Here is a 22,333-nt window from a genome sequence, read left to right on the forward strand (position 1 = left end):
TTCTCATTCTCATTCTCATTCTCATTCTCATTCTCATTCTCATTCTCATTCTCATTCTCATTCTCATTCTCATTCTCATTCTCATTCTCATTCTCGCTTTCATTTCTGAGCGTGATAGTGAGGCTGAAAACCCGTGGATTCATTTAGGTGGAGGATCACTATCTCTACGACAGCACGAGCTTATCCGTTGTCAAAATCACAAACGCTGATGAACAATGCAAAAATGCCCGTCTAATGGCTCCGTCACGACTTTTTCCAAACCACCCACGAAACGCCCCTTCTGGCGACTCCCTTGTGCTGAGAGAACCATTTATAGCCCATCCAGGAGATCTTGAATGCCACTCCCCAGAGAACTACTGCAAAAAGAAATCCCCACCAGCTCCCAGAGCTTTCTCGTGGAGCAACGTCCGAGTATCCCAAGATCTCGCCCTCTCGATCCAACGCCCCCACGCGGAATCGAGAATATTGGGATAGTTGTGATAGATCAAAGCTCTCTTCGTAGAACTCCTTATCAATGAAATCGAGATCACTCCATTCCTCTTCATGTTCTCCTGTGCCACCTCCCTGCAACACCCATGCTTCTACCTCGGTCGCTCCATTCCAACTCACATAAAGCATCTCGTCCAGGATCTTCGCCGCAGGCGGCTCTCGAGGCTTGCCAACCCAGTTGGCTGATCTGAAAGCCCGGTACGAAACTGCCGTATCGAAAACGTGAAGCCACTGCGCGCCGTAATGGACCTCGCATAGCAGGGTTCCGTCCAAGGAAAACTCACTCAACACCGGCGAGTGGCCAAAGCCCACGAACATGTGTTTGCTGTCGGGAAGGTATTGTGCCGACCCTTGCGAAGGAGTCCGTGTCCGGTACTGAGAGACATAAGAATGCAGCAGGGTAACAGTCCGGTTGGCTATATCCAGTTGGAGCATGAGGGCGCGACTGTATGGGCCATCGACGTGCAAAGGACCACCTTCCTTGTTGTCGAAAAGCGTTATGATACCTTCTTCTTCGTTGAGCCAGCGGGCATCGTGCTGCCACCTGAAGTTGAGAGCGTCGCCCCCCGAAAGGTCCGTGAACTGATTACGTTGGCCGCCAAGAATCCACATGATCTGGCCGTCTGGGCCGATGCAGGTGACCGAATGAGTATGGCGCGAAGAGATGAGATAGTTGCCCTTGGAGTCTTTGTCGACGCTGTTGATGTGAAAGAAATCGAAAGGAATGCTTTTGATGTATCCGCCGAATGGGTGGGTCATAAAGGTCTCGTTGACTTGGAAATGGTCTGATGCTTTCCACTCGAAAAGCAGCTCGCCGGTCGCAATGTCCACTTCCTGGAAACCACTGTCGGTGAGCCATCCGTTCTTGAACTTGCCCAGCGAAGACAGGTCCGCCGGGGTGACATTATAGAACGTCAACAGTGCAGTGTTGTCTTTGGTGATTTCAAACTCGTGCAGGTCGCCTTCGATCTCGCTTCCCTGCGCCGCTGCTGAAACCGTGTGTTTGGTCTCGTACGAGCTGTCCAGCTAGTCCTTGGTTAATTGAAGAACAGCTCGAAATACATGCAAACTCACCATATAATAGACGCCTTTGCCCATCGTCCCTCCCTTCCTTCCAGACCAGAATGTCAAGTACTGCTGACCCATATAAGTCTGCACTTTCAGGTTCGTCGTCACAGCATAATTCTGTCCTTTCCAAACCAATTCACTGTTGCTGTCCAATATCGCAGGACCGGGATCGGGCATTGAACCTCCATTGTAATTAAGGAAGGTATATCCCTTATCGCAATCTGGGTCATATTTGGTTATGCTCGTCCGCGGCGAACTCAACCCGTTTGATATATACGTCTGCGAAGGCGAACCACCATAGAAGCCCAAATCATACAAGGTCGGATTCAATGTCGGAGATAACCAGATAAGGAGTGGAATCGCAGCATATGAAATGGTCAGATACAGGGTAAAGGCACCGGCGACGACAACGACAGCCCAGAGGAGAAGCCGAAGGGCAAATGGCTTCATCTCGAAGCGCCGACGCCCCATGGGAAGCATTGGAGCAGGGGCAAAGCAGCATTGTAGCTGTCCTTCACGCACAATGGGAGGCCAACGCGTACTATATGTAAAAAGAAATACAGGCGTTTCATGGCGAACGGGGGATAAAGAGGACTAGCGGCCATACCAAGCGATGGTGTGTGTGTGTTGACCAACCACGATGCCTGCCACGCTATTGACGACATACTCAGTTCAGCACCGGAGAGGGTCGACCAAAATGGCAGTTGATTCATCGGCGGTTGATTTTGAGACTCTGGGCAATAGTCCGCGTAATTTCGGGGGGGGTGCGTTTGGCGGGCAATCGAGCTGGGAAGGGGGGAGATTTTCCCTGTTCAACAACGATGGACAGGTTAGCAGGTAGCATGTGGATAAAGATCCCGCCGCAAAGGAGGCTTAGCAGACGCAATGAAACGGGATCCTATCAAGACGGCATGAGATGCGACAAGAAGAAAAGGTGGGGATGGGTAGCGGGTGCCAATGCTGGAGGTGATGCTCATGTCTGCTTGTCCGCTTGGATCGGGGGTCTTGGTGTCTTGATGGTGGCATCGGCGGTCTTGAATGTCGTTGATGGCTTGCCCTGAACCGCGTCCCTTGTGGTACAGCGCCACCAGGACCTTGCAAGATGGAGCAGCTAGAGCATGACCTGGTCAGAGGCTCCGATCTTGTCATGGACTTGGACACACGCCGGGTCGCTCTCCGGGGGGGTTGTGAGTTTCGCTCCCAGCCTCAGGCCCGCTCGCAAAAACTGCCCAGACAAGCATGGTTTGCGACGAAAGCGGCAGTGTGGAATACCGCTGGGTACACGCAGGGAGTCGAGGCGGAAAGAATAGGGCTAACGTGAAGCCCAAGTGCAAGTGAGAGGTGAGAGGCAGAGTGAGAGAGGAACAAGCAAAGAGGCCCAAGAGATGCCGTTCAAGCCGGATCAACCTGCGCAGGTGGCGCCCACCAACCCACCCGGTAATTATCCGTCTCGCCGTCTATCCTTTATCACTGCAACTGCGCACCGGCACCTCGAAGACTTGGGCACATACCAACTGCCACCAACGGCGCCATCAGCACCATCTGCAACCTTCACTCCTCCTCGCCAGAACCGACTTGGGACCCCCCCTGCCAAAGTTCGAATAGACACTCGGAAATCGGCCACGAGCCCCGTTCCTCAGTGATTGATCGACACTCTAGCATGACGATGGGTGGCCATTATCAGTCGTGCACCCACGCTTGACAGATACAGACTGGTACAGCAGAACCAATTGATGGGATACTCCGAAAGGTACAAGTACAGCTGATCAAACCCAATCCCAGTCCTCGCTCCCCAATCATTTCAGTAACAACCAGGTACAGGACCACAACCGAACACCAACTATCCACCTTACCCACACCCACGTGCGTCCTTCACTCTCCTGTATCCGCTACTTTGCAGCCACCCAGCGTGCCAGCGTTCATCTTTGCCGAGCCAAGACTTTAGCTCGAGGTGCTCATCGTTACCAGCAACAGCGACACCCGGCCTCCAGGGTCCGGCGAAAGACTCCGTCCTCCCAAGAAGGACAAGAGCAGAGATTTGACTGACTCGTACCGAGGACGCCATCTCGGCATGACCTCTCCGTGGCACGCCCACATGCTCCCCGTTCCCCAAACCGGTCTTGTCGTGGCTGCCTCCGTCGAATCATCCTATGACAGTTCCATCGTCATGTGGCCTCGCGAAAGCTTAGCAAAAGGCCCCTTGTCTGTGTTTCTCGAGAATTGCTGTTCCCTTCTTCTGATCCCTAGATACGGCAGATAATGGCCCGGGTGAACGACAATGAAGAGCATCACCACGAGGAACATCAGCGCCGAATCAAACGCATAGAAGAACCACTCGTGGTCGATGAGATAATTCGTCGTGCCTAAGGCGAATTCAATGAAGCGAAGCAGTGTTCGAATCAGAATCAATATGTTGGCCACGTTGATCACCGTCAAGAACAACTGCCAGTTGCGCTCCTTGGGGAGTGAAACGTCTCGAAGCGTGGTCCTCAGCAGGACATTGAGTCGCAGGGTGGCGAAGACGAAAAAGCCAAACGATGCCAATTGTAAACCCAGTCCAACCAGCACCACATCTTTCCCTGTGTTTGCGTGCGACTTTGTGTTTGCTCCGGCCACCATGGCGCCTCCAATGACCTGGACAAAGAAGCTGAAGACATCAGATCCTACAAAGACCGGAGTGATTCTGCGCGCAGGTACCCAGAGATGGCGAGCTGACTGAAAGCGTGGAGGGACCACCCACATTACGACCCGGCCGAATGACTGGTAACAAGCGGCCGCCATCACGGCTGGCGCGACAAGAACTGATACGGTTGTTAGCGAAAGAGTGGAGTAAGGAAAAATGGGTTTCTAGTCCCCTGGCAAGGCTGGTATACAATGTTTCTTTTCGAGGAGACTTACTCATAACAGTCTGCACGATGAAGACGCTCTTGCTGTCGAGATTCTTGATGGAAATGGCCCGTGTCAAATAGCCAACGAACTCCACTATGTCAAGGTCAGTACATTCTTGCAGCAGCCTGTGGAGGGTATGATGGCAGACTCACTGGCGACCGCAAAGTTCATCGACCACCAAAACCAAGACCGGTGCCAGAACATCATGCCCAGGTTTATGAGCAATGCGACGCCGTACAACACGAGAAAGACGACCGCCGCGGCGAATGATGGGACATAGTCGTACCGGCCTTCCTTTGCGAATTCTTGGGGAGACTTGTCACCGGGCTCACTGCCATTGACAGATCGAGAAGCAAGCAGGAGAATGTGCGGGATAGATTGCCCCAAGGCATCCATGATGCCGGACGTGAAGACTGCGTCTCAACTAGCAGATCACGAGCAACGCAGGCACCTCGATTGAGCGACGAAAGACCTGAAGAGCCAAAATTCTCAGAGTTGCGGAGCAGAATAACCAGAGATGGATTGCAAGTTATCGGTAAGAAATATTCCTGATCGGCCGGTTCCTCAATGTCTTATTATACTGGCCGATTTTGGTCCAGCCCAGGGTGGTGGATAGGTAGGAAGATGCATGACCCGCTGGGATTCATATGCGCCAACTTGAACTCTTTTTGAAAGGACGTATTCGGTACGTGCGCCAGTCCCGACGCAAAGACTTTTGCAGGCCCATTCGGTTCGGACCCTGTGTAGGGTTGAACAAAGACGATCACCCCTGAGTGGGTTGTTTCAGGGCGCCGATAACATTGCTGTCCTTTAAGCGAGCAGCATCAGGCAGCAGGCATTCTTGAAATCATTCGAAAATTGGCTGACAGTTGCAAGTTCGCAACCCCTTCCGCAACCGGTTTAGCGAGAGCTTGAGGAGGACTCAATCTGGAGACTCCATTGGGGCGGTGCTTCTAGGCGAAGTTTTTTTGCCCATGGTAAAATCCCAACAGACACGCAGAACCTGAGACTTCAACCTTATGGGAAAGATCCAGCGCCCGGATGTCACCACGGAGCCGATGTCCCTGGCAATCGTCCGGCCTTTTATCGACCCTCGCACAGCCCTAATCACGTGGCAGGCTGAACATCATGCTTATCAGCGGGCGTGCATATACCCGAGAAGGAAATCCATCAGACGAGCTTACATGGCGATTCAGCCTCTTCGGGCCCATCTCGATGGATGTCCTGTGTTTGTCGGGGCTGTATCAGGTCCCACTCGGCATGACTGGATTTGCTGTGGCTTCTGGAAAAGGGGGTAATGTGTGATACTGGATTTTATGCTTGCAGCACAACACCCCCCCACCACCGCCCGCTCGCCAATCAACTAGACCATTTGCTTTATGCAGCCTCCTTCGGACCTTCATTTATATCCGCCGCTTTGTCTTTAACAGCGTTCTGGTTCTGGCCTTTTGCTCTCAGTTTCGCTTCCTTCTTCAACTGGCGCTGGCTCTTGGGCGCTTGCGATATGATCTTGACATGTTTCGACCACTTCTCCTGCGCCAACGCCTCGTCTTCTTCGGTCCACGCTCTGGGGAGCACTGCAAAGACGAGATACGAAGTGTGCGTTTTCACTTCGGCCTCTGTCCTGTGCACGAGCCTGCCTTCGTTGAATGGTAGTTTTCCTGCCTCGCTTTGCTGTTGCTGATCATTGACTTTTGCGCTCCCCTTGTTTTCATCCAAGTTTTTTCCCGCGTGGAAATCCTTCAACCGTTGTTCTACCTCTCTCAGTCTTGAAACCGCCTCTTCAACATCCGCTGCAAATGCATTGGTTCCACGCATGCCATTGTACTGCAGTCCAGTGTATTCTCGTCGAACGTCAATGCGCTTGTGCTGCACTTCCACCATCTCAATCTCTATCCAGTCATACCTCCGAAGTGCGGAGATTGTTTTTTGCGCCTGCTCGATACAAGGGCTAAACGTGCATATATGGACAGGCGAGTGAGGGTCGAGAACGCTTGGTGTGCCTGGATGCGACGACTCGCGCGTCAAATGCGGGAGAGCTTCCCATGGACAAGGCAGGTCCAAGAAGATGGCACTCGCGCAGGGAGAGGTCTTGTCTTTGGAGGGAGTGTCATCAGAATCATAGACCAGAAAGCCATCCTTGTAGACGTCTCGATGCATGGCGTGCACGATGGTGTCTAGTCCGTGCTGAAACATTTCCGCCTTGACCTTGTCGTGCCTCTCACGGTGGAATTCATAGCTGAAGACTCGTCCAATCCCATGGCTCTTTCCATCTTCCTCACTCATGCCGTCTCCCGTGGCCGCTGCATTCCCCTCCTTCTCCCCTTGGACTGCTTCATGGAGGTGGCTGTCTCTGCCCTTCTCCTCGTCGGCATTTTTACGAGAATCCCGCTCTCCCTCGGGGTACCCGTTGAAGACACCTCTCGCGGCCGCATGCGTGAAACTCCCGCTCCCACTGCCCGCCTCAATCAGCCTGCTGCCAGGCCTCGCTCGAATGCGGTGCAATATGTAGCTGTAGTCCGGCGTGTAGACGACCTGGGTCCGGTGTGGGAGACTCGTGGTCCAGTTCTCCGGCGTGGGCGGGAGGACATGGACGAAGCCCGATTCCGCCGCGACGGCCTCCTTGACTGCTCCCACTCCCGATCCTGCTGCGGCTCCGTCCCCGTCCTGCGGAGTCTCGACGCGCTCGCCTCCCCCCTCTCCCTCCCCTGCTGCTTTTCTTCGCCCGTCGTCATCTTCTCCCAGGAGCGCCTCGTCGGCCTTCCGCTTCTTTCCCCCGCCGCCGCCGCCACTCCCGGCATCTTTGCCCTTCTGCTTCTGCTTCTGCTTCTGCTTCTGCTTGGTCCGCCCCCGCGACCCCGTGTCGACTTTGCTGGCCCGAATCTGACTGCCCCAGGGCACGCCGATGATGGTCGAGTGCGGGAATGAGCCGAACCGCGTGTTGGTCACCACGCCCTCGGCGTACCCGTCGTCCACGTCCCGGGTCACCTGCGTCGCGAGCACGACGGGCAGCGCCTGGTCGCGGCGCAGGTGCAGCGAGGCCAGGTCATGTTCTTTGGCGAGCCGGGTCGGGGTTAGGAACGTGGAAACCATTTTGTTCCCTTCCTTTTTTTACCTTCTCTCTCTTTCGGTAACGGCAGGATCTGGTGGTTCGATACCAAGATGCTTTGTCTGGCCCGAAGATATGACCTCTATTTATTCTCTGTTATGTCGTGCGGGTTGATATTTTCCGGTTTCTTGTCATGGAGAATCGACCAGAGGGAAAGAAATCAGAACACACTTTCTGTTGCCCCCGGAGTTTTCGTCTATGCTAAAGGTGCTGCTCAGGATTGGAGTCGAAACTCCCTGGTGGCTTCGAGGCAGCAAATCTCTCTTAAGAATTGTGATTAGGCAAGAGGCCGCCAGCGAGGAAGCAGAGAGGAAGGATGAGAAGGAGAAGTTGAAATGTTCTGAAAAATTGATATCACGTGTCTGGAGGTGGTGGGTTTTCTTTGGGGTTCCTTATCTTATCGGCTGTGTGCAGCAAAACTCCTCTGAAACACAACAGCAGAGGCTTCCAACTTAGACGACCTTTGAAGGCATGTTGGGTCGTGTATGTCATTGATGGAATTATGCCAATGAGAGCTCGAGTGTTCTATCCTGGTGATATATATGAGACTCGTGGGATCTGCTTTTGCACCTCCATGATTCCCTCCTGCTAAGCCCCTACCGCGACCTCCTTAACAATCCGTTTCATCCTCATTTCTCATATATCCCAGGGCTTCACAGCGGCTTGACACGCGAGTCCAGCCTCCGGCAGCTCGCCGTGCGCGAAGAACCTTTTCAAGATCCCAAACGTGCACACGCTCGGATTCGTCGTGCCCGCGCAGTGGCCCGGCATGTCCTGCGTCAACACCACGCTGCCTTCATGCCGCTCCGCCATCTTGAACGCGTTGCGCACCGGCGTCACCGGATCCGCCGTGTTGCCGATGAACAGCAACGGGCTTCCGCGACGGTCGTAGTCGGAGAGGTTCGACTGGAACGGGCCCGTGAACCGGTTCTTGGCCCGCGGACGATTCGCCGCCGGCCAGTGGATGCAATGTAGCGTGATTTCCGCCCAGATCGATCCGACCAGCGGAGACTGCGACAGCAGGAGATCGAGGTACTTGGTAAAGTCTCCCTTTGATCGAAAGGTGATGTCGTCGCCGTCCCCGCAGAGGATCGAGACGGCGGATTCTAGTTGCCACGGATAGCTCGTGGGCAACGGAAGGTCCCTGCCCATGAAGGCATTCGCCTGCATAGCTATGTGGGCGGCATTTGGGAGTAGTGGTGCAAAGTCCCGGAATTGGGGAAACGGCCAGCTCTCCCACGCTGACATGGCGCTGTAGACATCTTGCTCCATCAGAGCTTTGAGAACCAAGGCCAAGAGCGGCCAGAGCTGGATGGGTTGATACAGGTGTATATGGATGATAGTTTTCATGTTGAAGTAAGTGAGGATGTAAGCATTGTCGTTTTGGACCAAGGGCAAGGGGTTGTTCTTGAGGCCGTTGAGGAAGTCCTCGACTTGCAATCGCATCTCTTCCGGCCCACTGATCCCGGGCTCCGAGAGAGCACACTTTGGGCCGGCCTCGAAACAGTACTCAAAGAACTTGGTCCACGTCTTGATGTTGTCCTGAAGATTACTCGTCCATCCCGTAGCGGCATAGTCATCTGCGTCGACCACACCGTCCAAGACCATGCGACCAATGCGGTGCGGGAACATCGAGGCAAACGTATTACCCAGATAAGTGCCATACGACAGCCCCCAGTAGTTGAGCAGCGGAGGGCCCTCGTTCGAAGCAGCAGAGACAAGCGGCTGTTGATTGTGGGCATGGCTGCCTTTCGTCTTCAACTCCCTCCGCCGATGTGCGTCAACTTGGTCAATGATTTCCGCCATATCATGGGCTACCAAGGCGGTACTCACGAACTGACGAATGGTGGAACCATCGGGAAATCTGCCTTTGCTCGTTTGTGCGCAAAGAAGGCCGAGGCTTTGATCAATGCCCCATTTGACGTCCAAGGCGTTGGGTTTTGATTCGAGGCTGCCAGCCCCTGCACCCAGGAGATTGAGTATGTCTCTCATTGTGTCGTCTTGGAAGCAGGCCAGACTGGGTGTCGAGAATTGGACGCCGCGGGGGTCGAAGGACAGGATCTCGAAATGCTTGTCGCCGTCCAGGACGTTTTGGATGCTCTTACCAGACCAAAGCAGAATGGCCACACCGGAACCGCTTGGGCCTCCGGGATTGATGACAACCGTGCCCCCAAAAGATTTGTCTCCGACGTCCACCACCGCAGGCAGCCTCGTGATTGCTAGAACGACCGAGCCGGGATTCGAGAGGTTGGACCAGTCAAGAGGCACCTCCAACCTGGCGCATTCAAAGACGCCATAACATTTGTGGTAGTGAAGCTCCCTTGAAGGAGGTATCTCGGTCCAATTGAAAGCGTCTGTGGTATTAACGCCAGCGGGATAGGGGTGTGTGAAGAACGCAGAACTGTAACCAACAAGCCCCGCGAGGAAGCATCCCAACAGCGTGCTAAACACTGCCTTCATCTTGCTTCAAGTTGCCCTCTGACGGCACGGTATTGACGGTAGAACTTCTTCGTTCGATTACCTGGAAATGAGGCGAAGCTGGTAAATAGGTCGATCGATCAACACATGAGAGGATGTTGAGCACGGGACGCCTCGAGCGCGAGAAGCTCCAACTACCGTTCGCAGGCAACAGCCATTAACTCAGGGACAACAGACTCCAAGATACACGGATGGCTCAAGCTAATCATGGGAATTGGAGGATATGGAGACGGAGAACCAGCTCGTAGCCCTGTCTCCTTCACCCGCATGATCGCGCTCGGTGCTGCGTTGTGGCCGGGTGGCTGCTGGGCAGTCCATCATGTGACTACTCACCTCAGCCTTGCACACGAGGCTGTCGATGCTCGCTTGAGTTTCCCGACGTGGCTGTCAGCAATCAACGTCAAAGGTCACCTCATACCACGGTCCTTGTTGACATCCCCGCCCTCGAGGCTTCTTTCCGCAAGGGTCACGGGTCCTCCATTGGACCATGGACAGCTACCGATGTGCTTCCTGCAACAAAGCATTCGGCAGGCTAGAACATCTGAAACGCCATGAGCAGAGTCACAAAGACCCAGGCTTCCGCTGCGACAAATGCTCCAAGTCCTTCCACCGGAAGGACGCCCTCAACAGACACGAGCTAACCCACCTGGCCGATGGACCAAGTCTTTTGCGACGAGGGGCAAGGGCTTGTTCGGCTTGCAGATTGGTGAAATCTCGCTGTTCCGGCAATCGCCCTTGTGCGAGATGCTATGCAAAAGGATCGCAATGCATCTATCCCATCAGCAGGGGTCAGTCCTCCGCAATCAGTGCAGCTGATCTCCGGGATGGAGGCGGGCATGGCAGCCATGGTCCCAATCCTTCGAGCTTGCCGCTTGCGCAGACAGGAATGCGAGATGAATCCAGCGACTTCCTCGCCTACCAGCCGCAACCTGGACTAGTAGCCAGTCCGTCGGCGGACACCCGAGGCGATCCGTATCCAGCAGACGCAGGAGCCGTGCTGCAGCCCTCTTCTTCCACCCAGTACAGCACATCTCAAAATCCTTTAGAAGAGAGTGCAACAACCTCTGCATTTGTTTGGCCCTCGAATTTGACCATCAACTGGCTCCAACCGGATGACATTAATTTCGATGGTGGAGAGTTCAATGATGTGTTTCCCATATTCCCAGCAGACTATTCTTTTTCACCAAGCATTAGCCTCGTGAGTCCTGCGCAAGAAAACAGCGTTGAGTTTCCGTCAAACCCGTCGGGTGCTGTCGCTCCACCATCGACAACTCCAGCGGCAAATGATGGGTTCGGAGGTCTTTACACTTCTCCGACTACGGATTCATCGACTCCGGCCGATAATCCCACCGTCGCAAGCGGGGAGTATTATGTTGACGGAGATGCTGGCAGACTCCCCAAGTCGAAACGGCGGAGAATCGTGCCTAGGCCTAGCAGCCTCAATGTTGTCGACGCGGCAGACTTCCTGCTACAGTATCCCTTGCCTATAGTGCCGTGCACAAACCCTAACTTACTTCTGTCACCTGAAATATATGGACACCTCTGTCTTCTCTATCAACGTCTGTGCTTGGAACCGACGGTGTTCAAAGCGTACCGGCCCTCGGAGTTCCCTCCAAAGCAAGCTTTGGAGGGCCTGCTAACTAATTTTTTCTCACACTTTGGGCAGACCCTGCCCTTCCTTCATGAACCAACGTTCACTTCCGCGTTGAGACATTGTGTTTTGCTTCTGCCCATGATGGCTCTGGGAAGTTGTTTTCTGACTGGAGAAAGTTCGGAGGTGTTTTCTCGATCCTTGCATGAATTCGTCAGGAGACTCCTGATCCTGGTTGAAGAAGATGATTCCTGGCGTCCACCGAGTCAAGAGAGCCTGGCGCAGGCGCAAATATTACATGCAGTCGGCGCCAAGTACGCTCTTAATGATCCTCTACGTGCGTTCACGTCACGGTCACTTTGCTCAGCCACTCAATATTGTCGGGACGGGTGGCTTCGGCAAGAACCTGCTCACCATCTTGATCCGCACGACAACAGCGTCTCATCACAATGGAAATCTTGGGTCAGAAAGGAAGAATCAATCCGGACCGGCTTGTGTATTTGGCTAATAGACTGTATGTGGGCGTTTCAGTTTCGGCACCCTCCGCATCTGCGCCTTGATGATGCTAGCGGGATGCGTCTACCTTGTCCTGATCGCCAATGGACAGCAGACATGGCGGAATGGAACCAGCTAAGAGCTGGTCTGGACCCTCCCACACCGACGCTCCGTGAAGCACTTCAGAATCTTTATATCGATAAGCGGCTGCTACCAGGTATGGGCGAGTTCAGCCACATCCTACTTATTCATGGCCTGTTCCACCGGACTTGGGAGGTAGAAGTGATGGTCACCCAGAGCATCTCGCATTTTGAACCTTCGGCGCAAAAGCAAGCCAGCGACGATCTACAGCCCAAGCTGCCAATTTGGCCTCCTGGCGTTCCTTTTTTCAGCAGATGGAGGAATGCGGCCTGCGACTGCTTGGATTTGCTGCATTGGAGTGCTAATGCAACCATCGGAGCTGCAAGCGGTATAGAGCACCCTACCGTCTTGCATCTCCACCTGGCACGAATTGTACTTTTAACACCCTTGAATGACATTGTTCTGTACTCTCACTACCTGATTCGGTCATCCGGCGAAGCGACCCGCCTTTTCCCCTCTGTGTCGTCCACAGAAGCTGAAGAGCATCGACAATTGATCCAGCGATGGGCAATTCAAGACCAGTACAAGGCCCGACTGGCCGCAATACATGCCGGGGTCGTCTTTTGGCATGTTCGACTCTACTCGATCAACGGGTTTTATGAATCAACCGCTGTCGCCCTTGCCGCACTCGTGTTCTGGGCTCTCAGCGCTTTTTCGCCCAAGAAACCGAAATTGAGAAAAGTGGGTGATGAAGAAGGCACCTCTCCTCCTTCATTAGACATTTGCGACATCATCCTCATTGACCGGCCCACTGATGACGAGCTTGTGCAGCAATTCGTCCGGCAGGGTCATGCCATGCGCGCCAACATGACCGGCGTCGGAGACCTTTTTGGGCCCAAAGGGGCCCGGAAAGTACTCGCCGAAGGACAGAAATTGTTGCTCACGCTGTCAAGCTGGAGGGGTATCACGGATTACTGGCTGAGAGTTCTCAACAGGCTAGAGAAGGTGACCGCAGCAGCGGGACTGGGAAGCCAACCTGCCGAGGTGGCGATTGCAGCAGTAGAATGACCATGTTTTTGTCACGGCTGCGGCGATGTCTACTATCCTCTCAGCACCATTCAACAGGTGGCCGAGCATTCTGGACCTCTATCTCTTCGCGCTAGGTCGCCCTTATATATGCCACCTTCTCAATCCAACCCTAGCATGCCCTCGACCACCACGGTTAGCTCTGAAGTAGTAGGGCACGAACTTCAACTCCTTAATGACCTTGTCATTAGCCCTTTCCACTCTTTGCAATTGGTGAACTTCAAGATCGGGATAGGCGTCAACGTCCTGCTCCTGGAGCAGACTGGCGCCCTCCTTCACCGTGAGCGCCACATAGGTCTCTCCTGTGCCATCGTCCGTCACGGTCTCTTCCTCCACCACGCACTCAGGATCGAGCTGCACACTCTTGAAATGATCCACGACCCAAGGATTGTCTCGATCTTCTACGCAATACACAATGGGGCCACGTATCAATGCGAGGGTGTCTTGATTGGTATATGGGTGCGGCGCGACAAGGCGAGGATGAAGATCAACTTCAAGGGTGAATGATGGATTTTCCGAGACCCAGGCTGCAGGCAGGACGAGGTAGCCTTTTTCTACACTCGAAGTGGGCGGCGATGGTGTAACCTGGGAACAATGTCAACCCTACGCCTCAACTCTCAGACTGACCGAGGACACGTGCTACTCACCTTCCACGATGTTGCCCATCCGGGTATCCGAAGTGCCAGACTGACCTGTGACGACTTTGTCTGCAGCTCGAATTCGACCTTCCAACTCCATGGCCAGTTGGTCCTTTGCGTCAAATTCGCCGTCTCATCGCCAGCCTGGAACTTGAGCTCACTGGGAATGTACAGATGGACATTGACCTGCGAAGATTGCTCGTTCTGTCCCGCTGCCTGAGTGTATATGTACCCACCAATCTGCCCGAGCAGCCTCAATACGTTTGGTGGACAGCAGGCACATGTGAACCATTCCTTTCTCTCCGACAGGTCGGTATCGCTGGATGCCAGCTGGTTGACGTACGTGAACTTCGTGCCGTCGTGCGACATGGCCGTCAAAACGCCGTTATAGAAGCAGCGTTCCATGACATCGCTAAATTGGTGATTGAGGTCGTACCGCAGGATCCGTTCCGCGAGCATCATGACGCCGATAGCAGCACAGGTCTCTGCGTAACAACCTCCTTCATCCGTGCCCTGGGGAAGGAAATAGTTCAGGCCAAACCCTTCCCATTGCTTCATTGCGCCAATCCCCCCCGTGGCGTACATCTTGCAACGAACCATGTTGTTCCAGAGTCGATAGACGGCCTCCTTGAACTGAGAGCCAGCAGGAGCCTCTTCCAGGCGGACCAGGTCTGCAACTGCGGTCAGCAGATACATGGCTCGCACCGAGTGGCCCTTGATAGTCTGCTGCTCCACAATCGGCTTATGGGCTTGGTAATACCACAAAGCGTTTGCGTCCCCCCAGTAGGCCATTCTGGTGTAAGGACCTTCGCCTCGCTGCTTTGCCTCGACCTCGTAGTAATGCCTGCCGTCTCTGGAGGTCCCTCTCTCGGTGAGGAAGTATCTTGCCAGTTCCAGATGTCGGCAATCCCGTGTGCGATGGTATAATCTCAGCAAAGCGAGTTCGATCTCCGGATGGCCGGGGTACCCATGGATCTGGCCTTCACCGGGGCCGAAGGTGCGATAGAGGAGATCGACATACTTGAGAATCGGCTCCAGAAGATCGGTGTTCTTATAGAGGTCGTGGTGGGCCAGAGCTGCCTCGATCAGATGTCCTGCATTATAAAGTTCGTGGAAGTCCCGCAGATTAGTAAATCGCTTGCCAGGTTCGACCACAGTGTAATGAATGTTGAGGTATCCGTCCGCGAGCTGAGCAGATCTGATCATTTGGACGAGCTCAGCCACTGCTGCTGAGATCTCGGGATCCGGATGGTCGCGGAGAAAATAGCACGCCCCTTCGATCCATTTGGCCACGTCAGAGTCCCTGGATGCAACAAATATCCCAGTCAGTCCCTTTGTGTGGCTTCTCTAACATTTTGACAGTCGGGGCAACGTACCAGAATAGGTGGTTCGGAATAGGCCAGACGTTAGGAGGGTCCGAGTACGAAGGGTGCCACTGCAGCTTGAACGCGTCGTATCGGCCGGTCTGCTTCAACACCTTCAGCTGGTACGTGAGCGTGGCCGACGAGGCAACTTGTCGTTTCCGGGCAATCAGAGATCCCGGGAGCAAGGTCGACTGCGCGAATGTCTCTTGAGGGTATGCCATTTGGGTCGTGTACCCTCGGGAAGCAATGCTCTCTAAACTTGAAACGAGGCCTTCAGCGCTTGAAGGGGGACGCTGAAGAATCCTGAAAAAAAAGAAAAGGGAGCACAAAAGGGAATAATGTGATGTGAATATTCCCGCGTGCAATAGGGCAAGGGGGAGCAGCAGAGAATAGCCTAGTTTCCTAGTTCGCCGGGGAACGACTTGCATTCTTGTCCATCCTCCGGTGGGATAAGGCCAATAGTTGAACCGCTCGTTAGCACCGGGGAGAACCAGTCCTGCCACTCCATCTCCTTCCCTTTGAGGAAACAAGAATCATCTGCCGACGACTGAAGTATTTCCGGCGACGACGGTCAAAGCAGACGTGAAGGACCCGCATGCCTCACGCCGGCTGTTACAAGCGATGAGGCGTGTCGGGGCTTTCTGGCTCAATGTGGGAAAACGGGCAAGCGGCGGTATCGGGATACACGACCGGTGTCGCGGCGGTGTGATCGGCGACAGCGTCGGCACCCACCACAAGACCGAGGCTTTGGACGCACGAGGCGTCGATACTGACCACGCGGCACGCAGGCTAGCAAACCATCTCACCCCGTTTTGCTCAGAAAGCAGCGCCTTGAAAGTGTTAAAGTCCTGCATTTGAGGCCGAAATTTGGACCAAAACGGATATGTGATGACCGGAGCGCTGCACTTCCTGTAGGATTCGGTGCAATACCAGAGTATCCTTGCAGATCAAGGCACGAGGACGAAAGTGACCACCTTGCCACAGGGTGTGAGATCCTGTTGTTCGCCAGATGACCACACACTCAACACGCACACACTGGAATATATCCTGATCAGGTCACCTCCCCTTTTCCTAGTTAGTTCAGTATACATGCGGTTGCGGTTGCGGGCAATGCTGCTATTGGTCACTAGGCACTTGCCAGTGTGCTAAGATGCAAGGTTGACCCACCGGCGGTGGGGGAGGGTCTTCGCTCACACTCGCCGGTGGGAGCATGAACGGGGTCCAGCTGCCCCATGGGGACTCCACGAGTCTTGCACATACGGGGTTCGGCCTGCGGGCAGCTTTGCGTACGAGGTATTTTAGATGGAAACCCCTTCCATGTGCCTGACTTCAACGATCTTCACGTCCTTGGTCCCCAGAGTGACTCCTTTTGTAACAGGCCCATCATGGAGGAAAGCAAAGTTGTTCCAACTCACCTCGAGCAGCAGAGCATCGATCTCTCTGACGCCGACACTCTCGACCTGATCCGCCACGCTCAGGAGAGCGATGCCGCTGACAGGCTGTTGACCGTCCGACAGGCGCTGAAAAAGTACAAGAAGGCCGTCTTCTGGGCCATGTTCCTCTCCACCAGTCTGGTCATGGAAGGATACGACTTGGTCATCGTAAGCAGTTACCTGCCTGTTTTCCAGCCCTAGTTCCAACAAGGGGGACGAATATTCTGACTTTCTCTGGCCTGAGCAGATCACTTCATTCTACGGGCAAACACAGTTTCAAAACCGTTTCGGCGTGCTGGATCCAGCGACCGGCAAAAAGGCCATCCCAGCGAGCTGGCAGTCGGGCTTGTCCAACTCGGCCCTCGTCGGCCAGCTGGCAGGCCTTTTGATCAACGCCTACACCCAGGACCGGTTCGGCTGCCGCCCGACCATGATGGTCTTCATGGTCTGGATGGCCTGTGTCCTCTTCATCCCCATCTTTGCCCCGTCGCTGTCGGTCCTGGCCTTTGGCGAGTCCATGTGCGGCATCCCATGGGGTGTCTTCCAGGTAAAACTCTGGCTCGCAGCACTGGTTGATTGATTGTCAAGCTAATTGTTTCCCCCGACCAGACTCTTTCGACGACCTACGCCTCTGAAGTCGTCCCCACGGTCCTCCGACCATATGTGACCGCGTATGTCTGCATGTGCTGGGGCGCTGGGATTCTCCTCTCGTCGGGCGTCGTTCGAGCCGTTGCCGGGATTGACGGCAACCTGGGCTGGAGGTTACCCTTCGCGCTGCAATTCGTCTGGCCTCTTCCTCTCTTCATCGGCGCCTACTTCGCCCCCGAGTCGCCCTGGAATGCGGTCCGTCGCGGCAAGTTCGACCTCGCGAGGCGGAGCTTGATGAGTCTAAGACAAGACACCTCGGACAAGGAGAGGGAAGTGGATGCCACTTTGGCCTATATCAAATACACCACGGAACTCGAGCGAGCCGAGACTCAGGACGCCAGTTTCCTCGAGTGCTTCAAGGGAACCAATCTACGCCGGACAGAGATTGTAAGTTGTTGTTTGTAATGTCCTGTCTTGAGACTATTGCCGCTCTAATCTGTTTTTTTTTGGTTTCAATCAGAACTGCGTTGTCTGGGCCGCCCAGATCCTTTGCGGAAACGCCATTCTCGGCTACTCTGTCGTCTTCCTCGAAGCCGCCGGCTTCTCCGAACTGCAGGCCTTCGACGTCAACATCTCGCTCTCGGCTTGCTACATCATCGGCGGCATTATATGCTGGTTGATGTTCCCCTACGTGGGCAGGGCGACCATCTACATGGGAGGTCTGACGTTTATGTTCTTCTGCCTTCTGGCCATTGGCGGCCTCGGATGGTCGCATTCCAAGGACGCGCAACTCGCCATCGGGATCTTGCTGGTGATTTCCACGCTCTGCAACATGATCACCATCGGGCCGGCCTGCTATCCTATCGTTGCAGAGACCCCGTCGGGCAGACTGAGGTACAAGACCATCGTGATCGGGAGGTTCGTCTACAATCTGACCGGGATCTTTTCCAACTCGGTCACACCTCGAATGATCTCTGCCCTCTGTAAGTCTAGCCCCTCAACTATCTTTCCCGCGGGTTTCCACACGAAAGGATACGCAGTTCGCTGACCCCGGGACACAGCCTGGAATTGGGGCGCCAAGAGTGCGCTGTTCTATGCGGGGACGAACCTGCTCTGCAACATCTGGTGCTGGTTCCGTCTGCCAGAGACCAAGGATCGCACCTTTGGCGAGATCGACCTGATGTTTGAGAACCACGTCCCAGCGCGGAAATTCAAGCACAAACGAGTGGACCGTAAGTTGCTTTGCTCCCCCAAAGGAGAGGTACTGGCTTGGCTAACGAGAGAATCGACAGAATTTGCCGTGGGGTCCCATGAGCAGAGCACGGAAGTGGTGGTGGACGACCACAAGATGGAGACGGCGTGAAGACCGAGTTTATTGATGATTCGCTTTGGTGTTCCAGCCTTGTTGCCCAACCAACTGATTTTCGATGTGAGTGCGAGACTGCCCAAGCACGTATTTGTTGGATACCTCTCGCAATTCTCAATACGTGATGCATTCACGAATGCTCGCTGGTTTCCGAAGAAGGAAGCATAACGGGGAAAAGAGTTGCCAGACTTGGAAATAGAGCCAATGTCGGCTCCACTTCGGTGCTTAAGCGGCTCTTCGTCGTATACTAATACCTCGTATTCAGCGGCGAATCTTGAACCTCTCCAAAATCCATTTCCGTTTCCAGACCCGAGCATCTCGCCATTGATTTCTGTTACGCGCAGACAGCTTGCACGCCTTACACCTTGCCCGCTAGTCCGTTTCTGCCTGATGAGGTGGATACTTCAAAGTCGGCTAGGTAAGGTAGATGTGTACTCGGTACAATCGCGGCTGTAAGTCACCATTCGGCACAAGAAGGCTGAAATGATGGACTCTGTCAACTATAGTCACTTAGTCATCCGCAAATAGAGCGATCTAATTAGTAGAACTAGGCTGGTGCTCCGACCTAATATAGACCTTAATTACCAACTCATTTTAGCAGGCCAGGATAGTGCACGAGGCAAGGAAGGTTGTCCGAGAAAAAGGAGGTATACCAGCCTTGGCGGACATGTGTAATATATCGCAGGCACAACAGGCCACGAATCTCCTATATAGTCGGAACGTCTAGAACTGACCGCATGTGGGAGACAATGCTTTTGGAAGGTCAAGGGATGAAAAATTATCATGTTACTGCCTGCACAAAAGCCCAATAGATTGAGATGGTGATCGATCTTATTCCCATTTCAAGCCATCATCCCCAATCTCCGCGAGTTTGCCAGTGTCCGCGTCACCCTCAGCGGCCTCATCCATCTCTTCTTCCACCCGCTCGACCGTTGCTTCCCCCAATGTCTCGGGGTCAGCAGTATCATTGTCGGCTGGTGTATCATTGTCCCCTGTGGTGTTTTCATTGGCCGCCGCATCTCCATTAGGTTGAGAATCACCGGCTGTTGCTCCTCCACCGGCGGTCGTCATCCCCTCAGCTGGTGTCACCACGTCTCCCGCCACGGTCCCATTCGCAGGTCCTTCCGAGCTGGCGTCTGGTACGGTATCTTCCATTGCAATCTCAGCCGACGGGACTTGCTCCGCCATCAGGGCCACCGGAGCTTGTTGTGCCATCATCGAGCTCGGTGTTGCTCCCCAGACGAGGGAGTCTGGGAATTTGTACTGTGGACGGTCCATAGTGAGACCTGCGACAAAATTGTCCCTAACGCAGAAATACATCGGCAGGAGCGTGCAGAGAACTCCGTGAGGATCCCGGATCTGGCCCCATACCGGCTCGGTGTTGTCTCGCCATATAAGTTGCATCGTCATGGGCGACGGTGTGTCAGGCTTAGGCAACAGAGTCGAAAAGCCGACGTTGAACGCACGTTGTTGCTTCTTGAAATAATCTGGTCGACCCCCGCGTCTAGCTTCATCGTCGATCATGATGGTTATCTTGTTTTCACGCGGTCTCGCTGCACCAGCTTGGGCTTTCTGCAACGGCCATGGCAGGATGTTGCATTCTAATGAGCGAGAATTAGATATCAGTATGTGGTTAGGAATGGAAGATTCATGGCAAAGAGCTCTGCCTCATACCTAGAAGGCGTCCCTCAATCTCATTGAGCACAATGTCCTTGTTCGTTGAAGGATCAAAAACATATCCCAAAAACTCGGGCTTCTGTACATCCGCAGCTCCTAGCAGAGGTGGTTTGTAAGGATTAGCGGTGGCCCTCTTTTGCTTCTCTGCGGCGAGATCTAGAGAATTGTAATGCACTGCCAAAACACCACGCCATGCATTTTGGTGGTCTCGACTGAAATTTTGGTCGTGGAGAGCCAATATCAAGGTTGTAGGTTGGGACGGCATGATGTGCTTGAGTCTTTGGATTGGGAAGAAGAATTAAAGAGTTGAAAGTATACATGCGACCACGTCGGCTCACAGGAGACTTTATACCTGAGTTAGTATCCCCCTCCCTTGGAGAACCCCCTTTCTTGATAGAGTAGTTGAAGTTCAGCAATGAATTTGAATTGTCCAGAACTTTCACAAACTTCATGGCGTCAATGCAAGGTGGTCTCGTGCATAGGATCTAGACCGCGCAGCCCTTTTCAGCTGATGCGAATTGTGAAATGGGATTGAAAAACCCATCATGCATCTTGCCCTAGTCGTCGTTCAGGCAGCCACTTTGCGGCAAAGAATTCTGCTCATTCGCTGTCTTAGCTGCGTAGAGAGGGAGAGATACACGTTGGGCTGCATCTCGGCCGAATCTAGAACAACTCGTTTGTAAGTGCTGGTCCGGATGTCCAATAGAACGTAGGCGCAAAGTACAGACAGTCTGCATTTCCCGCTCGTATTCGTGTACTGGGCAGAGCTGAAGCTTCTCTGCATAGTTCGCTTGATCCAGCCCGCAACCAGTCGTTTCACCACGAGGCTGATATCATTCCCATCCTGCTGACCGCGATAATGAGATTCAAACTCGATGACAAAGGGAGATTGGTTGCGTGAAAAGCTTCTTGCCTACGTTGTGGAGACGGTCCTTTGGCTAGTCCCAGGGTTTGAAAAACGGCTGAACGACCAGGCCTACGCAACCGCAAAAATCGAGATTCGGTAGCGGTATAGTGTTAGACCCACGGAATGTCGTGACAATGAGGATAGCTGAGCCTGTTGCACGTAGCAATCCCCCGGCGTGGCCGAGAACATGGTCAATGGTATATGACAGCGGGTGAAGCCGATGCCTGTTTGCTGGCTTCGAGGGTGTTTGGTATTCCGACGACGCGGCTCGAATGAAAGAATCGTGTCAGCAGCTATGTGTCGACGAAGTTCAGCTAAGCCACCTGCAGTTTGTCTCGAGCTTCCTGTCTTTTGGTGCGTTCTCGATCGTGGGCTCCTGCAGCCACGAATGCGGCATTGACGAATGAGAAGATGCCTTCCAGCTTCCCCTCATCAGCCAGCCACACGATGAGGTGAGAGCCAACGGTTGAACTTGCAAGCATCCTACCTCCAGCCTACAACCCGCACGTCGCAAGGCTAGGGTTTGGGTGCCCAGAAAGAGCAGATCGAGCAGTTTCGTGATACGCTGCGGCGGTTGTATGGAATGTGTTTGAGCAGTTGGCGAAGGCCCCTGCATTCCATCAATGCATTTCCTTCAATCGCAACCTGTGGCGAAGCCTTGAAGAACTCACGCGAGAAGACAGCTCTTATGGGCCTTTTCACCGCCCAGTCTCGATTCTGCCAATTCAGTCCCAAAGACCTTTCACTAGGCCTCTCTGGCTCCGTCTCTCAGTATTGATAGCTCCCGGTGGAAAAGAAACCGGCTATTCCGCTAGCTCCCGCAGAAGGCAGAGACAATTCCTTCCGGGTCCACGTGTAGCAAGAGCATCTTACTGCCTTAGTTCGCCTTGCGAGCCAAGCAGCGACACAGGCTGGAAAGGAGTGCGAAGGAGATCGTTCGCTGGCGGCTCCGTGATCAGACTGACATCGACTCCAAATGCGATTGGTTTTAGATCCTCATATCGGCACCATGATCGTTGGCATCAATTGGCCTGCCCTGTTGCCTCTTGGCCTTCGACCGCTCTAGTTAGGTCT

The 22,333-nt window shown here is 53.9% G+C and overlaps 6 protein-coding genes across 6 annotated transcripts; 1 reads left to right on the plus strand and 5 right to left on the minus strand.

Annotated features, from left to right (window-relative positions):
* Positions 1–73: 73 nt before the first annotated feature.
* PV07_06701 (uncharacterized protein) lies at positions 74–2,543 on the minus strand. Its single transcript, XM_016393710.1, has 2 exons — positions 1,564–2,543; positions 74–1,515 (listed from the first exon to the last, which is right to left on the minus strand). The coding sequence occupies exons 1-2, from the start codon at positions 2,035–2,037 to the stop codon at positions 244–246; spliced, it is 1,746 nt and encodes a 581-aa protein (XP_016247129.1). The 5' UTR covers positions 2,038–2,543; the 3' UTR covers positions 74–243.
* A 651-nt stretch (positions 2,544–3,194) lies between these two features.
* On the minus strand, positions 3,195–5,252 carry PV07_06702 (uncharacterized protein). Its single transcript, XM_016393711.1, has 3 exons — positions 4,599–5,252; positions 4,456–4,539; positions 3,195–4,358 (listed from the first exon to the last, which is right to left on the minus strand). Exons 1-3 carry the CDS (start codon positions 4,840–4,842, stop codon positions 3,706–3,708), a joined length of 981 nt encoding a protein of 326 aa, XP_016247130.1. The 5' UTR covers positions 4,843–5,252; the 3' UTR covers positions 3,195–3,705.
* A 545-nt stretch (positions 5,253–5,797) lies between these two features.
* PV07_06703 (uncharacterized protein) lies at positions 5,798–7,848 on the minus strand. Its single transcript, XM_016393712.1, has one exon. It carries the CDS (start codon positions 7,537–7,539, stop codon positions 5,824–5,826), a length of 1,716 nt encoding a protein of 571 aa, XP_016247131.1. The 5' UTR covers positions 7,540–7,848; the 3' UTR covers positions 5,798–5,823.
* A 158-nt stretch (positions 7,849–8,006) lies between these two features.
* Positions 8,007–10,275, minus strand: PV07_06704 (uncharacterized protein). Its single transcript, XM_016393713.1, has one exon. The coding sequence runs from the start codon at positions 10,013–10,015 to the stop codon at positions 8,192–8,194; it is 1,824 nt and encodes a 607-aa protein (XP_016247132.1). The 5' UTR covers positions 10,016–10,275; the 3' UTR covers positions 8,007–8,191.
* Positions 10,276–12,236: 1,961 nt separating this feature from the next.
* Positions 12,237–13,268, plus strand: PV07_06705 (uncharacterized protein; the record flags this gene model as incomplete). The annotated part of the gene is made up of 1 exon (XM_016393714.1): positions 12,237–13,268. The coding sequence occupies one exon, from the start codon at positions 12,237–12,239 to the stop codon at positions 13,266–13,268; it is 1,032 nt and encodes a 343-aa protein (XP_016247133.1).
* Positions 13,269–19,506: 6,238 nt separating this feature from the next.
* Positions 19,507–20,617, minus strand: PV07_06706 (uncharacterized protein; the record flags this gene model as incomplete). Its single annotated transcript, XM_016393715.1, has 2 exons — positions 19,507–20,276; positions 20,350–20,617. 2 exons carry the CDS (start codon positions 20,615–20,617, stop codon positions 19,507–19,509), a joined length of 1,038 nt encoding a protein of 345 aa, XP_016247134.1.
* Positions 20,618–22,333: the final 1,716 nt, after the last annotated feature.

Source organism: Cladophialophora immunda, assembly GCF_000835495.1.
Source record: "Cladophialophora immunda strain CBS 83496 unplaced genomic scaffold supercont1.4, whole genome shotgun sequence".
Classification (NCBI taxonomy): domain Eukaryota; kingdom Fungi; phylum Ascomycota; class Eurotiomycetes; order Chaetothyriales; family Herpotrichiellaceae; genus Cladophialophora; species Cladophialophora immunda.